Source organism: Solea senegalensis, linkage group LG18 (assembly GCF_019176455.1).
Source record: "Solea senegalensis isolate Sse05_10M linkage group LG18, IFAPA_SoseM_1, whole genome shotgun sequence".
NCBI classification, from domain to species: Eukaryota; Metazoa; Chordata; class Actinopteri; order Pleuronectiformes; family Soleidae; genus Solea; species Solea senegalensis.
In genome coordinates this window covers 4648777-4671011 of record NC_058041.1, presented here as the reverse complement: position 1 = coordinate 4671011, position 22235 = coordinate 4648777, and the positions used below count along the sequence as shown (strand labels likewise).

At 39.7% G+C, this 22235-nt stretch overlaps 3 protein-coding genes across 3 annotated transcripts in view; all 3 read left to right on the top strand.

Annotated features, from left to right (window-relative positions):
- The first annotated feature begins 51 nt into the window (after window positions 1–51).
- Window positions 52–2895, top strand: gdf2 (growth differentiation factor 2). The gene is made up of 2 exons (XM_044013239.1): window positions 52–403; window positions 1642–2895. The coding sequence occupies exons 1-2, from the start codon at window positions 52–54 to the stop codon at window positions 2562–2564; spliced, it is 1275 nt and encodes a 424-aa protein (XP_043869174.1). The 3' UTR covers window positions 2565–2895.
- A 2579-nt stretch (window positions 2896–5474) lies between these two features.
- Window positions 5475–8634, top strand: rbp3 (retinol binding protein 3). The gene is made up of 4 exons (XM_044013228.1): window positions 5475–6757; window positions 6899–7089; window positions 7177–7319; window positions 7886–8634. The coding sequence occupies exons 1-4, from the start codon at window positions 5564–5566 to the stop codon at window positions 8209–8211; spliced, it is 1854 nt and encodes a 617-aa protein (XP_043869163.1). The 5' UTR covers window positions 5475–5563; the 3' UTR covers window positions 8212–8634.
- A 1940-nt stretch (window positions 8635–10574) lies between these two features.
- antxr1c (ANTXR cell adhesion molecule 1c) overlaps window positions 10575–22235 on the top strand; it is a 32337-nt gene continuing 20676 nt past the window's right edge. Inside the window, exon 1 of the mRNA XM_044014226.1 lies at window positions 10575–11255. Within this exon, the coding sequence (XP_043870161.1) occupies window positions 11110–11255 (146 nt within the window). The 5' untranslated portion in view covers window positions 10575–11109. The remainder of the gene's footprint in view (window positions 11256–22235) is intronic.

The following is a 22235-nucleotide window of genomic DNA, read 5'->3' as shown; positions in this document are numbered from 1 at the left end:
GAAGGTGAAGTTTGTGCCAGCTCAGTGACTTGGATAGGGGATCATTCCAAAATGCTGAGCCCCGGAGCATTTCTGCTGCAGGTTTGTTTGAGTCTGGTATTTTCCAGTGGCTCCTGCACCTGCAAACCTCTCAACAACGATATTGAAAGCTATGACCCTGAGGAATTCTACTCTCAGCTGTCAGAGGAGGACCTTCTGGAGGAGGAAGATACAGACTTGAGGATGGAGAACCTCCTTGGAACCATGAAGGAAGGCTTTTTGAGGAAACTCAACCTGTCAGATGTTCCACAGGAGAACAGCAAGATCTACCCTCCTCAGTTTATGCTAGAACTTTACAACAAGTACGCCACGGACAGCTCGACCATCCCTCAGTCTGATGTGATACGAAGTTTTACTGTGCAAGGTACTTGATCATTTAACTTTATTATTATTATTATTATTATTATCATCATCATTATTATTACTTTATTATTTTTTCTACTTCATAAAATATAAAGTTGTAATCTAAAGTAATTATGATTCCCACCAGTTTTGTGAATGTTTACCTTGCAAAATTGTATATACCCTTCCATCAAGATCATAAATTACAAACATAAAACATTTAAGACATTAAAAACTATAAAATTGTGTTGTAGAGTTTACTTTTGTAGTTAATCTCCTGCTTTGTAACCAGACCTTCATCTTCATCTTGGGACCCTTGGTAGGCATCCTATGCCTAGAGAGGGAACCCCTGCCTCTAAGTATTGTAAAACATTAACTTTGTATAAAAGTTGTATTACATTATAGTCTAATGCTTATTAAAGAAACTAAACTGAACATTTTAAATAGTAAACTATTGTACACAGTTAACAGTTAGCTTTGGGCCTCGAGTTTCCAGTTGCAGCATGAGTCACTATTATATAGCACTATTTCTAGCATGTCAACTTACCTTAGCACACGTAGCTAACTAGCTAAGCAGTGTTACCTATCACTATTAGTCAATTTTGCTTCAACTTACCATAAAATAAGCTTAGTGGCTCCTGCAGTGTTGTTTGTTGTCCCTCACTGAACAAAGAAGGGCAGTCTAGCTTGTGTAGCCTCCTGGGTTAGCTTAGCGAAGGTGACCCAGCATCATTTGTCAACAGGAAGTAAACCTGTGAATTTGAACCAATCAAAATGATTGGTTCAATTGACATCAATCTGGATTTTTTACAAATAAATACACAAAAATAAAATAAAATTCTGACACTTTTGAGGGGCCAAATAAACTCACAATATACACTAATATACTCTATATATATGAAGACTGTTGGATTTTGGGCAATCTATTTCCAGAAACAATATTTTATTTTTCATTAATTTAGTATGCCCTAAAAAAGACAAAATAATGATTTACTGTATATTTTTTGGAGGCTTCTTCTGTATGCTCTGCCATCTTGTTTGTACTACTATGTTTGTACAATAGTCTGGAAAGAACAAATCAAACACTGGCTCTTGGGATCCTTATACACTTGGCCGGGGGCATTTCAGTTAGTTGCAATATGCAATTTCACCCCTAGATGCCACTAAATCCTACACACAGGTCCAACTATTAAGTATGTGAAGTCATTTCAAAGAGTGCAGCCGCTGTTCCCCTCTAACTTCATGTTTTTTCTCCAACAGATATCAAACTCTCTATGACAAATGGTACAAAGTCAAAACACAGGCTGCAGTTTAACGTCACCGTCCCCAGTCATGAGAAGATCACTACAGCAGAACTGCAGATCTTCTTCTTCCCAGACGCTGCATCCACAACATCCTACCACAGCTTCCACACCATCGTCAAAGTCTATGAAGTGGATCGAAACGATTTGACATCCACAGCCCAACTACTGGTCGGCAGAGAGGTGACCAGCTCGCAGACTATGTGGATGAGGTTTGATGTGACCTCAGCGATTCAGAGGTGGATCAAATCAGGCAGTGCTGCAACAGTTTTTGATGTTGTGGTTGACAAAAGGGACTGTGGGGCTTCTCTCAGTGGAAAGGCGGCAGCAGGTTGTTTTAATATGAGCATGTCCATTGGAGATAACACCTCAACTGCTTTGATCGTCTTCTCAGATGATCTGGATAGCAGAAATAGGGAGAACAAGAAAGAGTTAAGAGAGATGATCCACCACCAAGAGGAAACCTTCTTACACTCAGGAGCGGACTGGAACAGAGGAGAGGAACTGCCAAACCAAATCCTGGAAGCCCAACAACATCCACGGAGAACCAAAAGAAAGGCAGAGAGGGAGTACTGCCAGCGAACCTCACTCAAGGTCAACTTTAAGGACATCGGCTGGGACAGCTGGATTGTGGCACCACCGGAATATGACGCCTTCGAATGCCGAGGCCTCTGTTACCACCCGCTGACGGACGAATCAACCCCGTCCAAACACGCCCTCATCCAGACCCTGATCAACATCAGGGACCCCAAGAAGGCCAACATGGCATGCTGTGTCCCCATAAAACTAGACCCCATCACAGTCATGTATCAGGAGAACGGACGGCTCACTATAAGATACTTGTATGAGGAGATGAAGGTGGCAGAGTGTGGCTGCAGGTAGTTGGAGAGGTTTAGTTTGCTATGGTGGAAGTGCAGGTGGTGATAATATGATCATCGCCCCCTACTGGTCCACTAAAAGGAAAGATGACCAGGAAAAAAACTTGAGACCTCCTATTCTCATTTTTCTCCACATTCAACAGTATATGTTGTGAGATATTATTTTACACTCACTCATTCATGGACATTTGGAGAGTCATGCAGAGTTAACCGTGCCTGGTCCAGAATAAGGGTGCTACACTGAAATTAAATATATGCATATACAGTCGTTTGTTTGTATGTGATAATGCTGTATAGCAGTGATTCCCAAACACTGGATCGAGGCCCACAGACGGGACGCAGGAAGTTTTACTACAAACAAATTTGTAGAATCTTTTTTATGTGAATATGTTTGAAATAACATAAAGTTGTTATTTACTCACAAATCAATCAAAAAAAATGTATTACAAACATATATATTTTCCACAAATTTGTCATGATTTGTTTTGTGTCATGATAGTTTGCCATCTTTGAAAATTGGGTCCCCATATAGACAGTTTGGGAAACACCGTTTTATAGTATTTGCCTTTTCCCTAAATTTAAGTTTGGCAAGATGCAGCAGAAGAACACACACATATATATATATATATATATACGCATGTGCTGCATTGCGTTTGCAGCACTGCAAAGGAAACGGGCATTTTTACATTGTATATTTAATACACGTATGTACATACAGTACAAACTCTTACTCTATCTTGGTCTGTTTCACCTTTAAACCTATTAAAATATTATTTTAGTAAATACTGTAACTAAACTAAATTAATTTAGTGTGGCATTTAATCACAGCTGGTATAAAAAATAAAATCTATATAAAATGTAAATCTGTATATTACAAGTAAGTGTTTTTTTTATTAATATATACTGTATTTGGCAGCAGGGTTACCATTATTGATGTACATCACGCAACATTGCTGCTGTTGCTTCTAAAATTTCTGTATTGCAATCAAAGCTTGCATTGGTTTATATCATGCAGATAAAGGCAGCTTAGAGCTGCTTAAGTTTCTCAACCCATTGATCCTAAATAAGTGTTCTTTCAGAGTTTGTCTCCTGATGTCTACATTTTGTTTCTGAGACTCTCCAATCATAAAATGAATAAATATGAATATTGGAAAAAGTCTGTGTCACAGAAAATGTCTTTTCTACTCGTTCAATTTCAATTCATAAAAGATGCAGTACAGTCATTTATTATATTTGTATGATTAATTTAACGAGATGCCTGGCGTGTTAACCTCTGCAACAAAGCAGGTCAATCACGCTGAGTCATACTGTATGGCTGATCGTTGATCTTGAGCCTGCTAATATTTTTTCCACGACCTAAATCTCACACATAAATTGTGTGTTCAGGGACTCATGAGGGCGACTTATGAGAGAATTCATTGTTTTAAAAGTCTTGATCAGCGTCTTGGGAGCTGGCAGAGACGGGATTGTGTTGTGTAATGCATGAGGTGGTATTAACGATTAAGACGGTGAGATTAGCTCAGAAAATGTGCAAAAATGTGTAGAACAGGGTCTTAAGAGTTTCTTATTAATTTCAGGTGCAGTTTCAATGAGTTTTGATTCAATTAAAGAGACATTTTTGACAGGGGGAATAGATTGCAATGCAAAGCAGTAGAAAGCGGAGAAAGTAAGCAGGTAGTTTAGTGTCAAGACAAAAAACATTCCAATCAATCTTTTGTTTTTTTGTGTCCAGACTGTGGTGTTTTTTTCCCCAACTATTCTGATCCTGCATGTGTTTCAGAAAGGCTTTGCCACGTGACTATAAATCATGTAATCATGTCGCTGGTGGAGTGACCCAGACTTGACCTGTAAATCGGCACCAAAATACACCATCACAAGCTGTTTCTGGTGTCTCTTTCCACCAAACTGCTCGTGTTTCTTACCTGTCCATTGTTTACATTTTGATAATAAAAATACATTTTATGTTGCCACACAGCAGGAAGGTCACCTGTTTAGAATCCCAGTTTGACTGAGGGCCTTTCTGTGTGGAGTTGGCCTTTCTGTGTTTTTCATCTTTGCCCTGTGATGGACTGGCTATCTCTCCAGGGTTTACCCCACCTTTCGCCCTCATAACCCCTCAACTCACCCTTAACCTTGTTGTGTTTGGCCACAATTCCAACCCATGATGTTCCACATAATGAATAATGCTGTATAAAGTGTTTTTTCCTATCCTTGAGCTGCTTCTTCTGAAATTTGAGAAACATAACCTTATTACAGCTGGTTTAAAGTCACATTTTTTTACAAATGAGAAAATAATCATAAAACCATCAGTAGGTTGCACCTTATTTATCTTACGATCATGATCTGTATTACAATTTGTATTGTGATTTCATTACATTATACATGTATGTGTAGGTATAATGTTAAGTTCTTTGTACATTATCTTGGGATCACTTTATATTTTTTCGGCTCTTAAATCCCTGAACTACAAATGTTAACCAGCAGAGGGAGCAATCACTACACAAACTAGAAGTGAGTGGTGCTGACCACATTAGAAAGGAAGCCACCACCAACTTGTTGAACTGTGCTGTAACCAAATGTATTCCTTTAATGAGAATATAAAGAATTGAGCAGATCTGAATTCTTTTAAAATGATTATTCCGTAATCAGAAATTTATTCTAGAAGAAGATATATATTTTCACCACTCTTGATTCATTTCTTCATAATTACAGAGCTTACCTTATTTGACAGTAGCTTAACCTTGCAAAGTACCTTGTTTAAATTTAAGACACAAATCTTTAGCAACTATTTCTTGTTGCTATTTGTTTAAGTTGTCTTACGAGAAGCACTCGGGATAATGCGATTAGAGGTTTATTGTGGGGCAAATCCTCTTATGAGTGTGTTAACAGAAAACTTGGAGCCAAAACAGTGGCATTTGACAAGGAACCTCTTCGAGGAAGGAGGTTTGGCTCCTGAGCAGCCATCGCCACTTACTTAATTATACTACACTTAACGGACAAGAAATGGCAAAAGCCATCTTTCTGGTAGCATCCCTTCTAGTTTTGGGAAATGTCTTCTTCATCCATGCCTCACTTTCCCCTAGCTTCATTGTTGACATGGCAAAGATTGTTATGGACAATTACTGCTCACCGGAGAAGCTGAACGGGATGAAGGAGGCAATCGAAGCGGCCAGCACCAACACAGAGATCCTCAACATCCCAGATGCCGAATCATTGGCTAATGTCCTCAGCTCTGGAGTCCAGACCACAGTCAGTGACCCACGTCTGAGAGTCTCCTATGAGCCAAGCTATGCCCCAGTGGTTCCCCCGAAGATGCCTCCCTTGCCCCCAGAGCAGCTTATTGCCGTTCTTCAGACCTCCATCAAGCTCGACATCCTGGAGGACAACACCGGCTACCTGAGGATTGACCACATTCTTGGAGAGGAGGCTGCTGACAAAGTTGGACCATTGCTTGTGGATTTGGTCTGGAATAAAATCCTGCCAACTTCTGCTCTGATCTTCGACCTGCGCTACACCCTTGGTGGAGACATGTCCGGAATCTCCTATATTGTGTCTTACTTCACCGAGGCTGAGCCTGTGATCCACATTGACAGTGTATATGACCGTCCATCAAACACCACCACTAAGATCTTTTCTATGTCCACACTGCTGGGGGACAGATACGGCACTACCAAACCCCTCATTATCCTTACCAGCAAAAACACCAAGGGCATTGCCGAGGATGTGGCCTACTGCCTCCAGAACCTGAAGAGGGCCACCGTTGTTGGCGAGAAGACCGCCGGGGGCTCAGTGAAAGTCGACAAAATCAAAGTGGGCGACACTGACTTTTATATTACCGTGCCAACTGCCAAGTCCATCAATCCCATCACTGGCTCCACCTGGGAAGTTACTGGTGTGAAGCCCAATGTGGAGGTCAGTGCCGAGGATGCTCTTGCTACTGCCATCAAGATTGTCAAACTCCGCGCCCAAGTTCCAGCCATCATTGAGGAATCAGCCTCCCTGATCGCTGACAACTATGCCTTTGAGGATATCGGAGATAGTGTAGCAGAAAAACTGAAGGAGCTCCTGGCAAACGGCGAGTACAGCATGGTTACATCAAGGGAGAGTCTGGAGGCAAAGCTGTCCACCGACCTGAAGACTCTTTCTGGGGACAAAAACCTGAAGACCACCACAAACACCCCATCCCTACCATCTATGGTAAAACCAGGTTTAACTGTTTCATTGAGCATTAAAGTCAACATAAAATAAATACATTTGTAGTTCAGAGGTTCAAAATTAGAAATGAAAATGCTATGGATTCAGATTTTAGCTAGCGCGTCTGTTTGTCTGTATTGACAGATTTACCCCCCTGAGGTTTACGTTGATCTGATCAAAGTCTCATTCCACACTGACCTATTTGAGAACAACATTGGCTTCCTGCGTTTTGATATGTTTGGAGACTTTGAGGAGGTCAAAGCCATCGCACAAATCATTGTTGAGCATGTCTGGAACAAGGTTGTCAACACTGATGCCATGATCATTGACCTCAGGTTTGTAGAATAATTATTTTACTTCAAAACAACTCTTTTTCACGATAAGTTAACTTTCCTGTGATTGTTCTGCATCTTTTTTTGCAGGAACAACCTTGGTGGCCCAACGACAGCCATCGCAGGCTTCTGCTCGTACTTCTTTGATGCCGACAAACAGATTGTGCTGGACAAGCTGTACGACAGACCGTCCGGCACCACCACGGAGCTCCGCACCTTATCTGAACTCACTGGTAACTCATTTTGAAGTCAGTGTGTTGTGTCGTTGTATTGTTAGTATTAGCAAGGTTAGCAATTAGCAAACATTTAGCATTCAGCTAATTTAATCAGGAGAGGGTGGAGACCAAAAATAGAGCTATAGGGTGGGTGTTGTGGGACTAAATCAGGTGGCCACAAAAACAATGCTAAGTTTATGCTAACTTTGTTTTGGAGTTGACACTTGTATAAATTAGCAAAGGTTTGCCCTTGATATTTAGCATATAAATTAAAAAATGTGATAGACCCATATGTGTTGTTTTTACAGCTTGTTTCTGCTGCTGTCAAATTAACACAAATCTGCTATAGCAGGTTCACAAATACCAGAACATAGAAACATCTGTATTTTTTAGTTAGGATTGGTATTATGTCATAGGTTTACCCTGATTTTCCTGACTTAATTCACCAAATCTTTTATCAGCATCACCCATAGTCACTTGCCACTTTCTTCCATCCTACAACATTTCAAACCTTCTTCCCACCTACAAATCACTTTTTTCCACCTCCCTTTTTAAACCTTGTTCCACCTCATCCACTGCTTTAGGCACAAGGTACGGCTCTAAGAAGAGCCTGATCATCTTGACCAGCGGGGCTACTGCCGGCGCCGCCGAGGAGTTTGTTTACATCATGAAGAGGCTCGGCCGGGCTATGATCATCGGTGAGACGACCGCCGGAACCTCCCACCCGCCCAAGACCTTCCATGTTGGCGAGACAGACGTCTTCCTCAGCATCCCCACTGTCCACTCTGACACTGCTGCCGGACCAGCATGGGAGGGAGCTGGCATTGCACCTCACATACCCGTCCAGGCTGACGCTGCCCTCGAAACCGCCAAGGGTATCTTAAACAAGCACTTAGCAGGCCAGAATTAAAACCACACCCTGAACTGGGATTTCAATGGTCAGTTTTTTGCTTTGGCAGCCAAATGGTTTCAGGATTTAGACTCTAGACTTGTTTAAGAAGCAAAGAATGTAGGTTCTGTGTACTAAGTGTAATCTCTTATTTGTTTTCTGAAGTACATAAACCTTTTAGCTTGTTAGTAATGTCGCAATGTCTGTTACTCTGGCTGTCGAAACTTTCCAGAATGAAAACACAATTTTTTTAAAAGTAATGACAAAAAAAAAAGAGAAGAAACAAGTTCAGTAAACAAGTTTGATTCCATTATGCAACACCCTGATTGTCCTTATATGGTTATTGTTGTATCTCCATAATTCAGTGAACGTCATGCCAGGTGGACTGACGGACTTGAGTTGTAAATGTTCCAGTGCTGAGACGCAATAAAAACAATACAAAAATGTGTGCCGGTCATGTTTTAATTTGCACTTACAAATAACTTTTTTATTCATTTTAACATAAATCACCTCTAATCAAGTTATGGCAATCCCCTTTATTTGACAACACTATTAGCCAACAGCTGGAAACAGAGTATAAAATATTTATCCTCATGATGCAGCTAAATAGTTTCCAGGAATTGAGAAGCATCTGCATCACAATAAACAAAGACATCTGTGAAATGTCTTTCGACTTGATCTTTTATCTATGTTACTGTCATTTAATTTCAGTGATTTATTTCACAGATACATATGTGTGTTATAGTGGTTAAAAAAAAAGGAAGCATCATGTTTAAAATCCACTTTTTTCTAATGTGACTGTAAGAGGTCATAATGTCATAATGCAAGTTATTGTTGTTTTTGTGTGGGTTTATTGTCCAAAAGTAAGCAAACAAACAAAAAGAATTAAAGGAATCCTGTCTGCCTCTCTCTCGCTCATCTAACATAAATAATGTGTGATGTCCAAACCGGTCATATCAAACTAATTACACTTTCAAAGCAACGTCTGAATATGCATGTCACAAATAGCTCCTATCGTTTTTATATATAATTATATGACTGTGTTATATATGACTATGCAGGTAAATGTGGATTTTAATGGGAGTGGAGCTGTTTAGTAAGGGATAAGTCGGAATTGAGCCAATTGGGAACTGTCCAGGGTGTGACCCCGCCTATCGCCCTATGTCAGCTGAGAATGGTACAGCGCCCCCTTGACCCTCCTGTGGAGGATAAAGCAGTAGATAATGGATGGATGGATAGTTGCCAATTGACACACAATTGATGGTGATCTTAAACATCTGAATTTCAAGGTGATTCACAGACTCGCCAACAAAACCTCATGTTTAAAACCTCAAAATAAACATGTGGATACAAGCTGAAACAGTCACCTGATTCTCTTTATTTGTTGTTCTCAAAATCTTTATAGATCAATTCGACTTGTAATTACAGGGGTGAGATCATCACTTGTTATGTCACAGGAGGACTGAGGTAGTGATGTGAAATCATGGTTTTAGTGAACAAAGGACACCATGTGTCTGCTGATTGTGTTTGTTGTGCTCTGTAAATGTCCCATTAACCATGCACGTGTCACTCTCTCATTACTGTACATGTGTGAAAGTGTAAATTACAGAGGTTTTTACAACTGCAGTAAGTGGCGGCTGCAGCACATTGAAGAACAAACACGTTTAATTGGGACAGAAGTGACAATTGTGTTACAGATGAAGAGACTAATTGTGATAAAAAAAAACATCATCATCACGACAGTCCTCTCCTGTGTCCCCGCGTGAGGGCGACGCAAAGTGGAATCTTGACCCATTTTTCTCCTGTTTCTCCTCAACACAGTGAAGCTGGTTTTAGTTTGGATTGTCAGTCTTTCAGGGGTCCTGAGGACACAAATAGTTTTTTAACATCTTTCATGTCATGTGACTAAGGTATGGTATTAATGCCATCGACAAACATGATAGTACAGCATTTATTTTGTTGATTTAACTGTTTTTTTAATACTATATTATACTGGTAAAGTAAGAGGCACTCAATCCGAATCAATGCCAAATTCTGGTATAATTAAGGAAAAATAAGAAACACCTCTTCAATTGGATTTTAGTTACTCTTATATTTCATTTAAATGTGAATATTCAATAAAAGTATGTGTAATTTTTTTAATTGTTTTCGTTATGTTACCCACATACTCAAAAACAATGCCGAATTGTAGCATTATACAATAAAAATAAGATAACTTTCATACTTAACCTTAATAATATTCAAAATACATTTTTTTTTTCAATAGACTCCACAACTTGACTCAATTCGATGCGGGTTCGTTTTGGTATATCCAACAAGAAACTGACTTCAGTGCCGGTTTCTCTGCCTCCTCCTCAGTCAGAATGAAACATGAAACCTGGTCCATTTCAGACCAGTCCTGTCCCCCGTGGGCTCCCAGTTCCTCTTGCGCCAACACTGCTCTACATATCCCACTTCTATTTGGCACTTTTCAGACTTTAAACATTTTTGGCACACTTTGCCAGGAAGCTTTTGTCCCCGCTTTTCTTTTTTTCTTTTTTTTTTTTGAAGCGAACCACCCTCCTGCATCAGTGTTTCCATTTGACTTCCTCTCCCTCTGGATTTGTTTCTGCAGAGTTTCTAAAACAAAGTTTGGAAGTGTGGATTGTGGAGCTTTGATTTTTTTTTGTCGTTGAGAGGAAACATCTCTGTTCCTGTGTGTGTGTGTGTGTGAGAGAGAGATGCCGGTGGTTGTGATTGTGAACTGAAACAAAAGAGACTTGGGAGCGGAGCATCCTCTCTTTTCTCTTTGTTGCATCTTTGTTTTTTTCACAAGTCTCTGGGATGTAAGAAGCCACTGAAGCGTTTGTCCCACTTTTTTTTTTGCCTCCACCCACAAAGGAATTATTATATTTTTTTCGATTCATAAGGAGAAATCTTATGTTGAACATGCGGCTTGTTCTGGTTTTATTCGGATTATTTCTACTCTCTTCTCCATCTGCAAGAGCCGAGCCGGAGCTGCAGGAGGAGGTGGAGGAGGAGAGCTCCTGTCAGGGAGCTTTCGACCTCTATTTTGTGCTTGACAAGTAAGTTAAAACAACTTTTATCTTTTTAAAAACATCAATATTAGTAGATAAAGTAGGAAACAGCTTTTATTTGGTAAGTCATTTCTGCTTAATGTCATGGTGCATTCAAGGACACATCTTCAAAAATGGATTTTCCACATATTATGACACGAACGTTACCAGAGCTTTCAGTGTGGTTTACATAGACCTTTGCATCAGTGCGTGCGTGATGACGTCACCAAGGAGGCTGACTTGCTCGGTGCTGAGTAAGCAGAAGGATGCTGCAAGTCCAAAAAAAGAAAACCAAGAATTAAAAAACAAACAACCCCACAACCTTTTTGTCATCCATGAGAAACAAAAAAGAAAGAAAAACTGTTCTGTGTTTCCTTCTTACTAAGTGACCATTCACTCATTCACTTCCACCCCCTGTACACCCACATAGGAAAAATGTTGTGGTGAAGTGACATCTAGACTTCAGCAGCAGTGAGCTCAGGCGTTCAGGGAGAAAATAAAATGAGAAGCATCAGGAGTGCCGGTTGTTTCCCTTTACTGAGACACTTATCTGTGCATTAACACCACACGACTCGTCCCTCTGTGTTTTTCTAACTGTCTATATGTTGTATCAGCTCTTCGCCTTCCTCTCGCACTGATGGAGAGATGCCAGGGGGGAGTGGGGAGGGAAAACAAGGGAGGACAGGAAGCAACAACATTTATGGAAAATGTGGTCTTAATTTGGAAGGGGGAGAGGGAAGTGAAAAAAGAAAATGTTGTGCACAGCACCTTTAAAAGTCTTGGTGGTTTTGACAAGGAGTTTTCAGAATTACTCATGGCTGTTATGACAGCTCACATTAGACTGTTTTTATGGCTTTTGTCCAATTAATTGCCAACCAATTAGCAATTTTAAGAAGACTTATTTGTACTAAATAGTGTTAAATGTAGCTTTTTTAGTACCTTATATTGAAAAGTATTACATTCCAGAATATATTAGGTCCTAATTGGAATTGGTGCACTGTAATACTGTACAAACTTGGCTGTACCAGAACTTTGGACCCCTTTTCCTATGATATAATTTGATTTGATGACTGTTTTTTATGGCTTTAACCAATAAATTGCCAAACAATTACAACCTCTTTCAAGACAAAGTCAGTTTTGCAGCTTTTAAATAACACGAAAATACCTTTTGGGCTGAATACCCTTGGAATATAGTTAAATTTAGCTCTTTTAGCGTTACTAAAATTCCAGAGTACATTTGGCATGACTGTTTTTTGTGGTTTTATCCAATAAATCGACAATCAATTATCAATCTCTTTCAAGAAAAAGTCAGTTTTGCAGCTTTAAAGTAACACTAAATGGCTTTTTTGGTTAAATACACTTGGAATGGTTCCTAACTGGAACTGGTGCACTGTAACTGTGTAGAACCCTCGCTGTATCACAACCTTTGACCCCTTTTCCTCGTGTCCAATTGATTCCTGACTTTTACAAACATGGCAGGACTGCACCACAGATGTTTAAGGCTGCATCTGGGCTTGTGCCACGCTGTAAACACGGACACATGCTGCGAATAAGGGAAACGGCATCTTTTATTTATTTATTTATTTATTTTCCTTCAACACTCGGATGCTATTGTTAGCCCTGCTGCATGCTCTGGTACACGCTCTGGCGGCAACTAACAAGGTTCAGATATTAGCGATGGACTTCAAACAGGAGGAAGCTCATTAGAGAGCAGCCAGTAACGTCAGACCTCCTACAGACCAGATTTGTCTCAGCCCCTGTCCCTCAGGCCTTGAGCTGATTTTATGAGACATTTTCTGATCTCTGTTGTTCCACATGGAAGACATAAAGATCAATGTAAAGAGCTTGTAGCAGGTAGAGGGACCAAGGGTGCAAGAAGATACCATGTTTAGAAATACTTAGAAGACCTGCTCTAGGTCTTTGAAGCATTTGGTCAACTAAATCAAAGATGACTTCCTGACTTGCTGTTGTAGTTTAGCAGTGCTAGTGGATCATTTAGGTTCTTAAGATCTTCACAGGTACACCTTGCTTTAACTCTTGACAGTAGAGGTTCCTGACGTGTGGTGTTCAAGGTGGCTTTTAGAATTTAGAAGAGCAGAAATTGCTAAATTGGTGGCAATGTGTTGTCCACCTTTGTCAGGAGAAATCTATTCAACAAAAATGTTGGAAATGGGGAAAAAAGGTCTCGTATAAAGAGCTCCAATTGGACGCTATCCTGACCAGGGATGGGACAATACCACTTTTTGTGTCTGATACCGATTTCACAACCTCTATCGATACTGATATTTCAAAGATACTGAGTCATTTCAAAGACACAATTCTCCAACTGTGTAGGAAATATTGTTCTACCAAAAAGAGGAATTAAACAGCAAACAAAGATGACTCAACTAAAATGCTTTTGCTGCATAGTGAATCATGCAATGTATACTGTAGGGTTGTTGGATTGTATCAGATTTTCCATTTTTGTCTGTCCGATATCCGACGCGGCCAATACCGATTCTCTTCCCTAAATATGACTTGATTGGCTGCCATTTGGTTGGACAGCTGAACACCTCGTAACTTTTGCTGCATGTACAGTAGTGCCAGCAAACTGAAGCAGCAGACCCACAATGCAGTTCGGTAACTTGTGCCTCCGCCATACTTTAAAGTGAATTAACTGCGTTTCCGTTGAATCCTCCAGTGCATAACCAAAACGGTATCAGTTATCGGTCCAAGTAGTCCTGATGCATCAACATATCAGATATGGGCAAAGATGCCAATATTGAGCATCCCTAGTGTGAATGAAGCCTTTCGTAGATGTAATGTCTTAACATGACACATGGAAAACTAATTCATTGATGTTTCTGTTGGGCTTTAATCGACCATTTGATTTAAGAATTGCCCACACAGTAGTTGGTCACTCAGGGAGTGGTCAGCTTTTTGGTGCCCAGAGTCTGAACCAACCCAGCACTGGATTCAATTCCCCTTCCAGTGAAAATATGATTCAAAGAAACAGTTTTATCGTCTGTCCATCCATCCATCCATCCATAGCCTTTGCCTTAGAATGACTAACATGTCTTTGGCGCTGTGAAGGCGGAGAAGACCGTCATGAGTTTCACAGTAATGAGGAAAGATAAAGTGCTGAGTCGACTCATAAAGTTGACTCCAAAGGCATTTAGTGCCGACTCGGGCAGATGATGTCACATCATGGCTGCAGTCTGAAGTATATGGACGGTCACAATGACTGCAAGGTTGCCAGTTAGAATATGGGACATCTGTTACAGGGTTTGGAAAATTATTTGGGGCTCCAGGAAGCCACATTTATGCTCAGCTATAATGTGGCGTTCGTAGCTAAAATTGTATACGATATAAAGGCATAAATCTGTCCCTCCGGCAGCTTGATGCTGTATAGCAACTGGCTGTATTATGTCAACAACAATGTGGCCGCTGCCAATTCACATGAACCACTAACTCCAAATGGAGATCAAAAAGGATTTTGATCAAGGAAAAACTCAACAATATAATTCAATCAATAATAGGAATAAATCTTAACCACGCACTGCCATTCTTAATTTAGATTACATCAGAGTTCTGCGTTGAGTTATATGGCTTTAGATTTAAAGCACCAAGAGTTTCCACCACTGTAACCTAAATGAATACACAGAATCTAGATAAGAAAAGGCAACAACATGTTTTAATGTTTGCAGTGACAATGTTAAACCGCCACAGTGTTTAACAACGCGTTAGGATGCAAAATTTGATGGCAATGCCATTCAATTTGCAGGTATGTGGTTGTAGAGCAGTGTGTTTAGACAATTAACTGACCGTTGACCTGAATAATGGCAGTACAGGAAAAGTAGGGGATCGTCAAACTAACGACCAACTGTCGTACCATAACATAAAGGCAGTTCCAAAATATAAGATATTTATTTTCTGCATATACCTATTTGAATGTAAATATTTATGGGTTGTTAGAGATGGAAACAATGGTTTAGTGGTTTCTTTATGGAAAAATAAAGGATTTCACCAATACATCAAAGGAGGGAAAGTGCTTTGAACGTTTTATTACGTTCATTAAAATATTACAAATGGTGCTAAAAGATAAACACATTTTCACATAGTCTCAAAAGAATCTGCTTTCCCCTTTTTTGTTTCTGCCTGTGCCGCTCAGTTTTCTTTTCCACTGGGTCTTTCCATTTATCCGTCTTTTTTCCTGCAGACAAACATGACCTCATCACTCCTCACGCCTCATTGCTCCTACTTGCAGTTTAACGCAGTATCATTGTGTTTGTAGATGTGGAGAGACACTGTTCTCACAACACTACTGTGCTGCAGCTATTAATAACACTTTATTCTGGAGAACACAAATCATCATGGCTTCAGATTATTTTTATTTTTATTTTGTTTTATTTATTGTTGTTTGTATAGTCACATGTCACTGCTCTGGTTGGGCGTTCAGCCATGAATCCGGACCAGTCAGCAAAAAACTGCAGCTGCACTCTTTAAGACTTGAATACCTTTGAGCTGTGTAATGACACCAGCTCAGTGTGTTTTGTCATTTGGCCTCTTGCAGCGTGTTGCTGCGGTGTTTTCAGCAGGAAGTAAAGGCTTGTTAAGTTATTTCAGACCTTCAGGCAGTCGAGGACTAAGGAAAAAAAAGGACCCGATGGTTTTAATGCCCTTCTAACTGTAATCCAAACCAAACGTGACTTTACAAAGTGCTATTCTAAAAGTTCAGATAAACCCCAGTATCCACTCTACAACAACCAGTTATCCAGTCCTTTTTTTTTTCCAAACAATTCCTTTCTTTGGAATTGTCAAGCAGCATTACTTTAGAAATCACAAAGTTAAGACTTTTGACTTTCTGCTATAGCTGTAAAAGTAGGTTAGTGGTTTTAAACAAACAAATCCTTGTGCCCAGTCAGTTAAATTGGAGCAGCATCATTGGATACAGCAGGACGGGCTGGTGGGGCCGGGCCCAGCTGTAATGGCAGACAGCCTTCTTAGCAGAACTGGGATTTTTCCTTCTTCGACTCTTTGAACCGTGAGAATGAAGCTGAAAGCTGCTGAGCCTCAACACTGAGGGAGCTTTTTCCCACATGCCGTCATCCTGTTGCCCTCTGGGACACAAGTGCCTCTGGGGTAGTGGAGTGTAGACTTGGTTAAGAAATTAAAGACGCAAAACACTTAGTCTGGTACCGAATAAACTGCTATATCATTTGCTAGCATTGCAGAATTGCAGGAATGGTCAAATGATTCCCACAGATCCACAGATAACTTAGCTTTAGCGAACAGAATTAGCATCCTAGACCAGTTTTAAATACAACTCTGGTGCATTAAAACAGCTGACAACTATGACTATAAACGACAATGATATGTAAACAATAGGGCTTTAAATAAAGAGCAAAATAAACACTTTCACCATAGATTTAACTTTAGCTTTAGCCTCAGCAAACAGAATTAGCATCCAAGACCAGTTTGGAGCAGCAAACGAGCTTTATACACAACAATGGTGCATTAATAAATAAAAAAAATGATGCTAATACACTTTCACTGTAGCTTTAACTTTAGCTTTAGCAAACACAATTAACACCTTATTGTTTAGAGCAGTGAACAAGCTATAAACAAAACAATGGTGCATTAGCACCGCAGAGTTTAGCAACAGGTTTTTGTTTTGTTCTCTTTTTCTCACTATTCATAATCAGTTTTTAAGCATATTTTACCTCGAACAAGTGAAGATGAAAACGACAGCTGCCAAAAACAATATACAAACATGTAAGCCAAAGCACCATCATAAGATTTGTACAGTGAAAATCACATACCAGAAGTACCAGAATGAGGTAATAAGTATAATGTAACACAGGCAAACGTCAATTCGCTCTTCCAGTTTTGGTAATTAATTGAAACTCTACTGAAATAAAAAGGAAATTGTGGGTTATATTAAATATATTTTATTGTTCCAGATTGAAATGTGTTCCCTGCACAGCTGCAGAACAAAGACAAGACAAGAAATGGCAAACAGCAGAGCATAGTACACAGAACAAAAACAGATTATTGCATCAGCCCTAAAACACACCAACAGAACTTCATCACATGCACTTCTAAATGCTGATAAGAATGGAACATTGAAGATATGTAAACTAAAGAGCAAATTGTGCAAGAAGAAGTTCCAGAATAAAAGTGGTGGTCCTTGAGAAACAAAAGAAATCATAGCGTTGTGCGATGGAAGGTTACAGCTGGAATGTTACAACTTTATAGCCTGTATTTGAGAGTGGTCAGGATAAATGTAAAGTGCAGATGATTTAAAGAAAAAACAAACATGGAAACACGATCCTTCTGCTGCCTTGTTTTCATCTTCTTACATCAGCTGTTATTTTTCCTGGTTTGTCTCTCTCCCGCTCACAAAAACAAATTCCACCACCAGCTGGCTCTTCTTCTGCAAACCTGCCCAGTCAGCAGAAAACGGCTTCATTACAGATGACTCGAGATGTTTTTATTCTTCAGGACTTTGTCTCACGCGAGACATTGAGAAAAATTCCTCTCGCTCTCTTTACACGGTCTGTTTAGCATCGCAGAAGTAAGAGTAATGATGCCCTCCCTCAGTGCCAGCAGCTATTTGGAAACAATACATCACTGCTCTAAGAGATGGACTGATCAAGCCGCAGAGGAAATTACTGTACAACTGTAGGACAAATTATCTGTTGGTGGAGACAGTGAATAGTTCTGCAGACCATTTCTGAAAGGTCTTAGCTAGGTCAGTGTAAAAGATGTTTTATAATAAGAGATATTTATTGCCATCGTTAGTGAGTTAACAATAAATATGGAGGCGAGAGATGAGGAATAACAGTGTTTTTTTTCTTTGGTTTCAGTTACTGTGTATTTCCTGTCCTTTCGATCCTCATTTGAACTTGAAAAATACTGAATTTACAGTACAAACTCTATCACCTTCCACTCCAGAACTAAACAATTCTGAAAAATACTTACCAGATCAGTTGAGGACAACAGAATATGAAACGCAACATTTGCTGCCTTCTATTCCTATTCCTTCCTTCTAAATAAACATGATTTTTTTTGGTCTCAAAGTCCTCTCTGAAGAAATTAGTGACATGTGTTGGTGAAAGTGCAGACTGCAACAAATGGACATCTCATTGGGGAACTACAGTGTGTTTCCACCAAGTGGAACGGTACCATAATATTCAAATTTTCGGTATCCTTCCCTTGGAGTACCCGAGAAACGGCTATAGAAATCCTGATGTGAAAAGCACAATCTTGCTGCTGTAGAAACCTGGCAGTCCAAGATGGAATCTCCATAAAACAAGGCCCTTGCTTAAAGTTAACACAAAAGGCGTATTCAAAAGCTATAAAAAACAAACATACTTACAGGTAGTATATTCAATTTCTTTTTAAGACTTGATATTGTGCCAAAAATGAACTTCTATTGTTTTCATATCGCGAGATACACATCAGCATTTCGCTCAGCACTATTTACAGTCTACTCGCGCCACTTTCAATATTTCTTTTCTTTGGTGTGATCCTTTTCTTTCTGCTTTTTGCTGAAAATAGTCAATAATGATTTGAAATCTGGCAAACAGCTGGAAACTTAGGACCACATTTGGCAACACAGGCACGACACATCAATGGTAATAGTGATTGATGCTGTGGACTCAGTAAAAATATGTTCTAAATAAAGTCAAGTAACCGCAGAGTGATAGAATCGGTAGTTCCCTCCTTGTTTTGGTTGTCTGGTGGTGTCAGTGCATGAGGCTGTTTTGACGTGTTTGCCAGCTGAAGCAGACTGAAGCAGGTCAAAGAGAAACTTGGCCAACGAGTTGATGTTTTCATCGAATCATCGCCGTGTTTCCTCTGGCAGACGAGGCTCCAGTAGAGCCAACAGATTTTTCACATTATCTCACTCCTACTCAGCTGAATTTACTTTGTTCTCAATGATAAAGCTCATTTTTTCGATCTTTGTCATACTTCCTTTTTCTTCTCTTTGTGTCTAGAAAACGAGACACATGCTTTTTATCTCGCTTTGGGAATCTATCAAGAGAGAAAAACACTGTCACATGGTTCTGACAATTTGCTGTGACATAACTTACAGGGCATTCACAGGGAAAAACCTCCCGTTTCTGCATCTAAACCTCAAACATCAGGTCTCACCTCATCCATTCCATCAAGAATCACAGATAAAATGAGCCACTTCCTCTCCCAATAATGTTTGAACAGGTGAGTGAAACTGCAAGCTAGGCCTCGGTCCCACAGACTGGAGCCACCTCAGACAACCCAAGTGCTCCAAGGCAAACAAGAGCCACTGAGGTTCCAAAGTAAAAGATAATCAGCTGAAAACCAAAGGTGGGCGTCCTCAGATTCACCCCGATGTTAAATAAATACTCAAAAACGATCCGCACACCTCGACATGACATGGAAAGTCTAACCACACTTGGTATAACATGTTTTTCACGGTTGCTGTATCGGAACAATCTGCACATGGGTCAGGCCTATTTCTGTTTACGCTGCACATTTTGTTGGACATCAAAGCAAAAACACAACTCCACCTCAATTGGTGGGGTTTTTATATTTCATTTTGGAGTGTTTTCTTGTTTAGCTTGTAAGGTCTTGTCCTCTTTCACTGCTCCGTCAGCCTCACAGGAATGTAAAGCCTTGATGTGGTGGAACAAGTCACATCACTAAAGCGACAACAAGCCGGAGAAAAATCAACCGTAGGACATTGAGCCGACCTGCATTTGTTTCTGTCAAGACAAGATGACGGGAAAACACGGAGGCTTACATAACATGTATATGTTTTCGTGGATGCCGTATTGTGTTTGGCGTAGATTTTCCAGCATGGGTGGCCCATGGGAGCCTGAACCTGATCTGTCTTGGCAGCTTTAGAGCAATGGTCTACTCATTTCTTCTTGCTTCCTCTCCAGCAGATCACCTTCTTTCTTCTGAGCACTCAGCTTGTTTTCTTTGGAAGGCGTCCTGCTGTTCAAAAACACGGTCTACAAGACTACAAAATACAGTCAATTTCTACTTCTTTTGTACAAAATTTATAGGGTATACGCAGGTGTTTTGAGTTTGCCTTTGTGTGTTTTTTGACGTGTCCGATATCAAGAACATGCCAAAAAAGAAAGTATCATGGAGAGAAATGTATGAAAAATATAATGTTAATTTCCCCCCAGAAGAGATTAAATTAATTAACATTAAGACGTACGTATTGGTATCGTTTTTTTGCCCAAGCACTCCTGATATATTGGCATAACAGATTTCATTAACAAATGTCGTGCACCACATTATAGGACATTAAAATGTGTCATTGGGTTTTTGGGCTTTCTAATACAGATCCAGACTTCAGTTTTCCAGATTAAGAAACCTTGAATGATTTAGGCTTAATGGGAAAGTCCACTACTGTGTCCCCTTGGCTGTGTTTAACCCTCATCCAAGCGTGGCCAAATAAATACCCCACCCACTGTCGAACAATAACACAAAAACATTGCAGGGTATTTGACGCTGTGACTCTCAATTGCAAATAAATAACATTAGTCACAATTCATTTTGATTTCATGTTTTGGCTATGGCACTGTAGCTGCTCCTGCTTTCCAAAGAAACCTGAAACAGTACTTCTCAGTCGGCTCCAAATAATACAAGTACAGTTAGCCAAAAATACAATTTCATAGGCTAATATTAACCATGTAGAATTAATAAATGTTTTCTCATGAAAAACTCACAAGTGAGAAATTCTCTCCTCTGCTTGTTGTGTCTAAACGTGGCCCTCAGACAGATTTTTGTGGGTCCTGTAGTTTGATGGGAACTGATAAAACTAGAACACTGTTTAGACTAGCTCACATTTTTCTCTCCTTAAAAAGTATTTTCATCATGACATAATGGATCGTTTTATTTGTAAAATGTTACATTTTTATTATCGACCTTTGTGAAGGTGTTTTAATCGTTCAGTCAAAGGAACACAAAACATTCCTCTTCTTAAAAAAATAAAAGCTTCCTCAGTGAAATTACTTGATTGAAGCTGGTCCAGTGCATCCAGTTGATCAATCTTAATGGGTTAAAAAATGACCTTTGACCTTCTGCTCCACACAGAGACAGCAACATATCAATTAAGGCAAAAACTATTTTTTGTGAGATATTACAAGTGCAATTTGATTTGCAATACATTTTTTTTAAAACTCAAACTTCAGTTGTATAATTACCATGTAATAGATTTACACCACATTAAATAACCTTAAATATATGAATTACCCTTACTGAAACCATTTACGGTAAAGTCTAAACCCCAGGCCAAATATGCTGTAAAACATTATTCCTAAATTGCATTGTCTGTCAGTATCTAGAATAACATTTAGTCAGGCTTGCACTTTATTCTTAGTAATCCTCATCTTCTAAACAGGAATCTAGTGTTACCACAGTCAGTTAGCTCATTTCCCATGTGTCATCTCTCTCTGGCTCATTCGTTAGCTGGAACTGCTGACTGGTCATACAGGCTGGAACCGCCGTCTCCCGCAATGTTAACACTTAATACAATTACCACAAATGCACATACACTCAAGAGGAAATGAAGGTGGCTCCATAGGGACTTTATTTTTATTGAGGAGCCTCCTGGGGAGTTCAGGACCTGGTTCCTCAGCCTCCAGGGCCTCATTGAGGAACTAAATTACACCACAGCACACCACCAGCCTCTTTCATCTCACCAGTAAATTGTAGACCCATGGTTCTTAAACTGTGCTGCCACCAGTGGTACACAAGCTTCCTCACTTGGAGGAATATCATAAATAGTGTTCTGCTACTTATACCAGGGTATAGGAAATGCATAGAAAATAAACAAGTAACAACTACCTAGTTGACGTACAGTCCAAACATTTAACACGGTGGCGGATTATACTTCATTGTGTTTATTTCCCAAAATCTTGTTTTTTTTAATTGACAAGAATAAACTGGTATAAAAAGGTTGACAACCACTGTATTAGAGCATTGTTATAAGTTTTCCCCTCAGTTGTA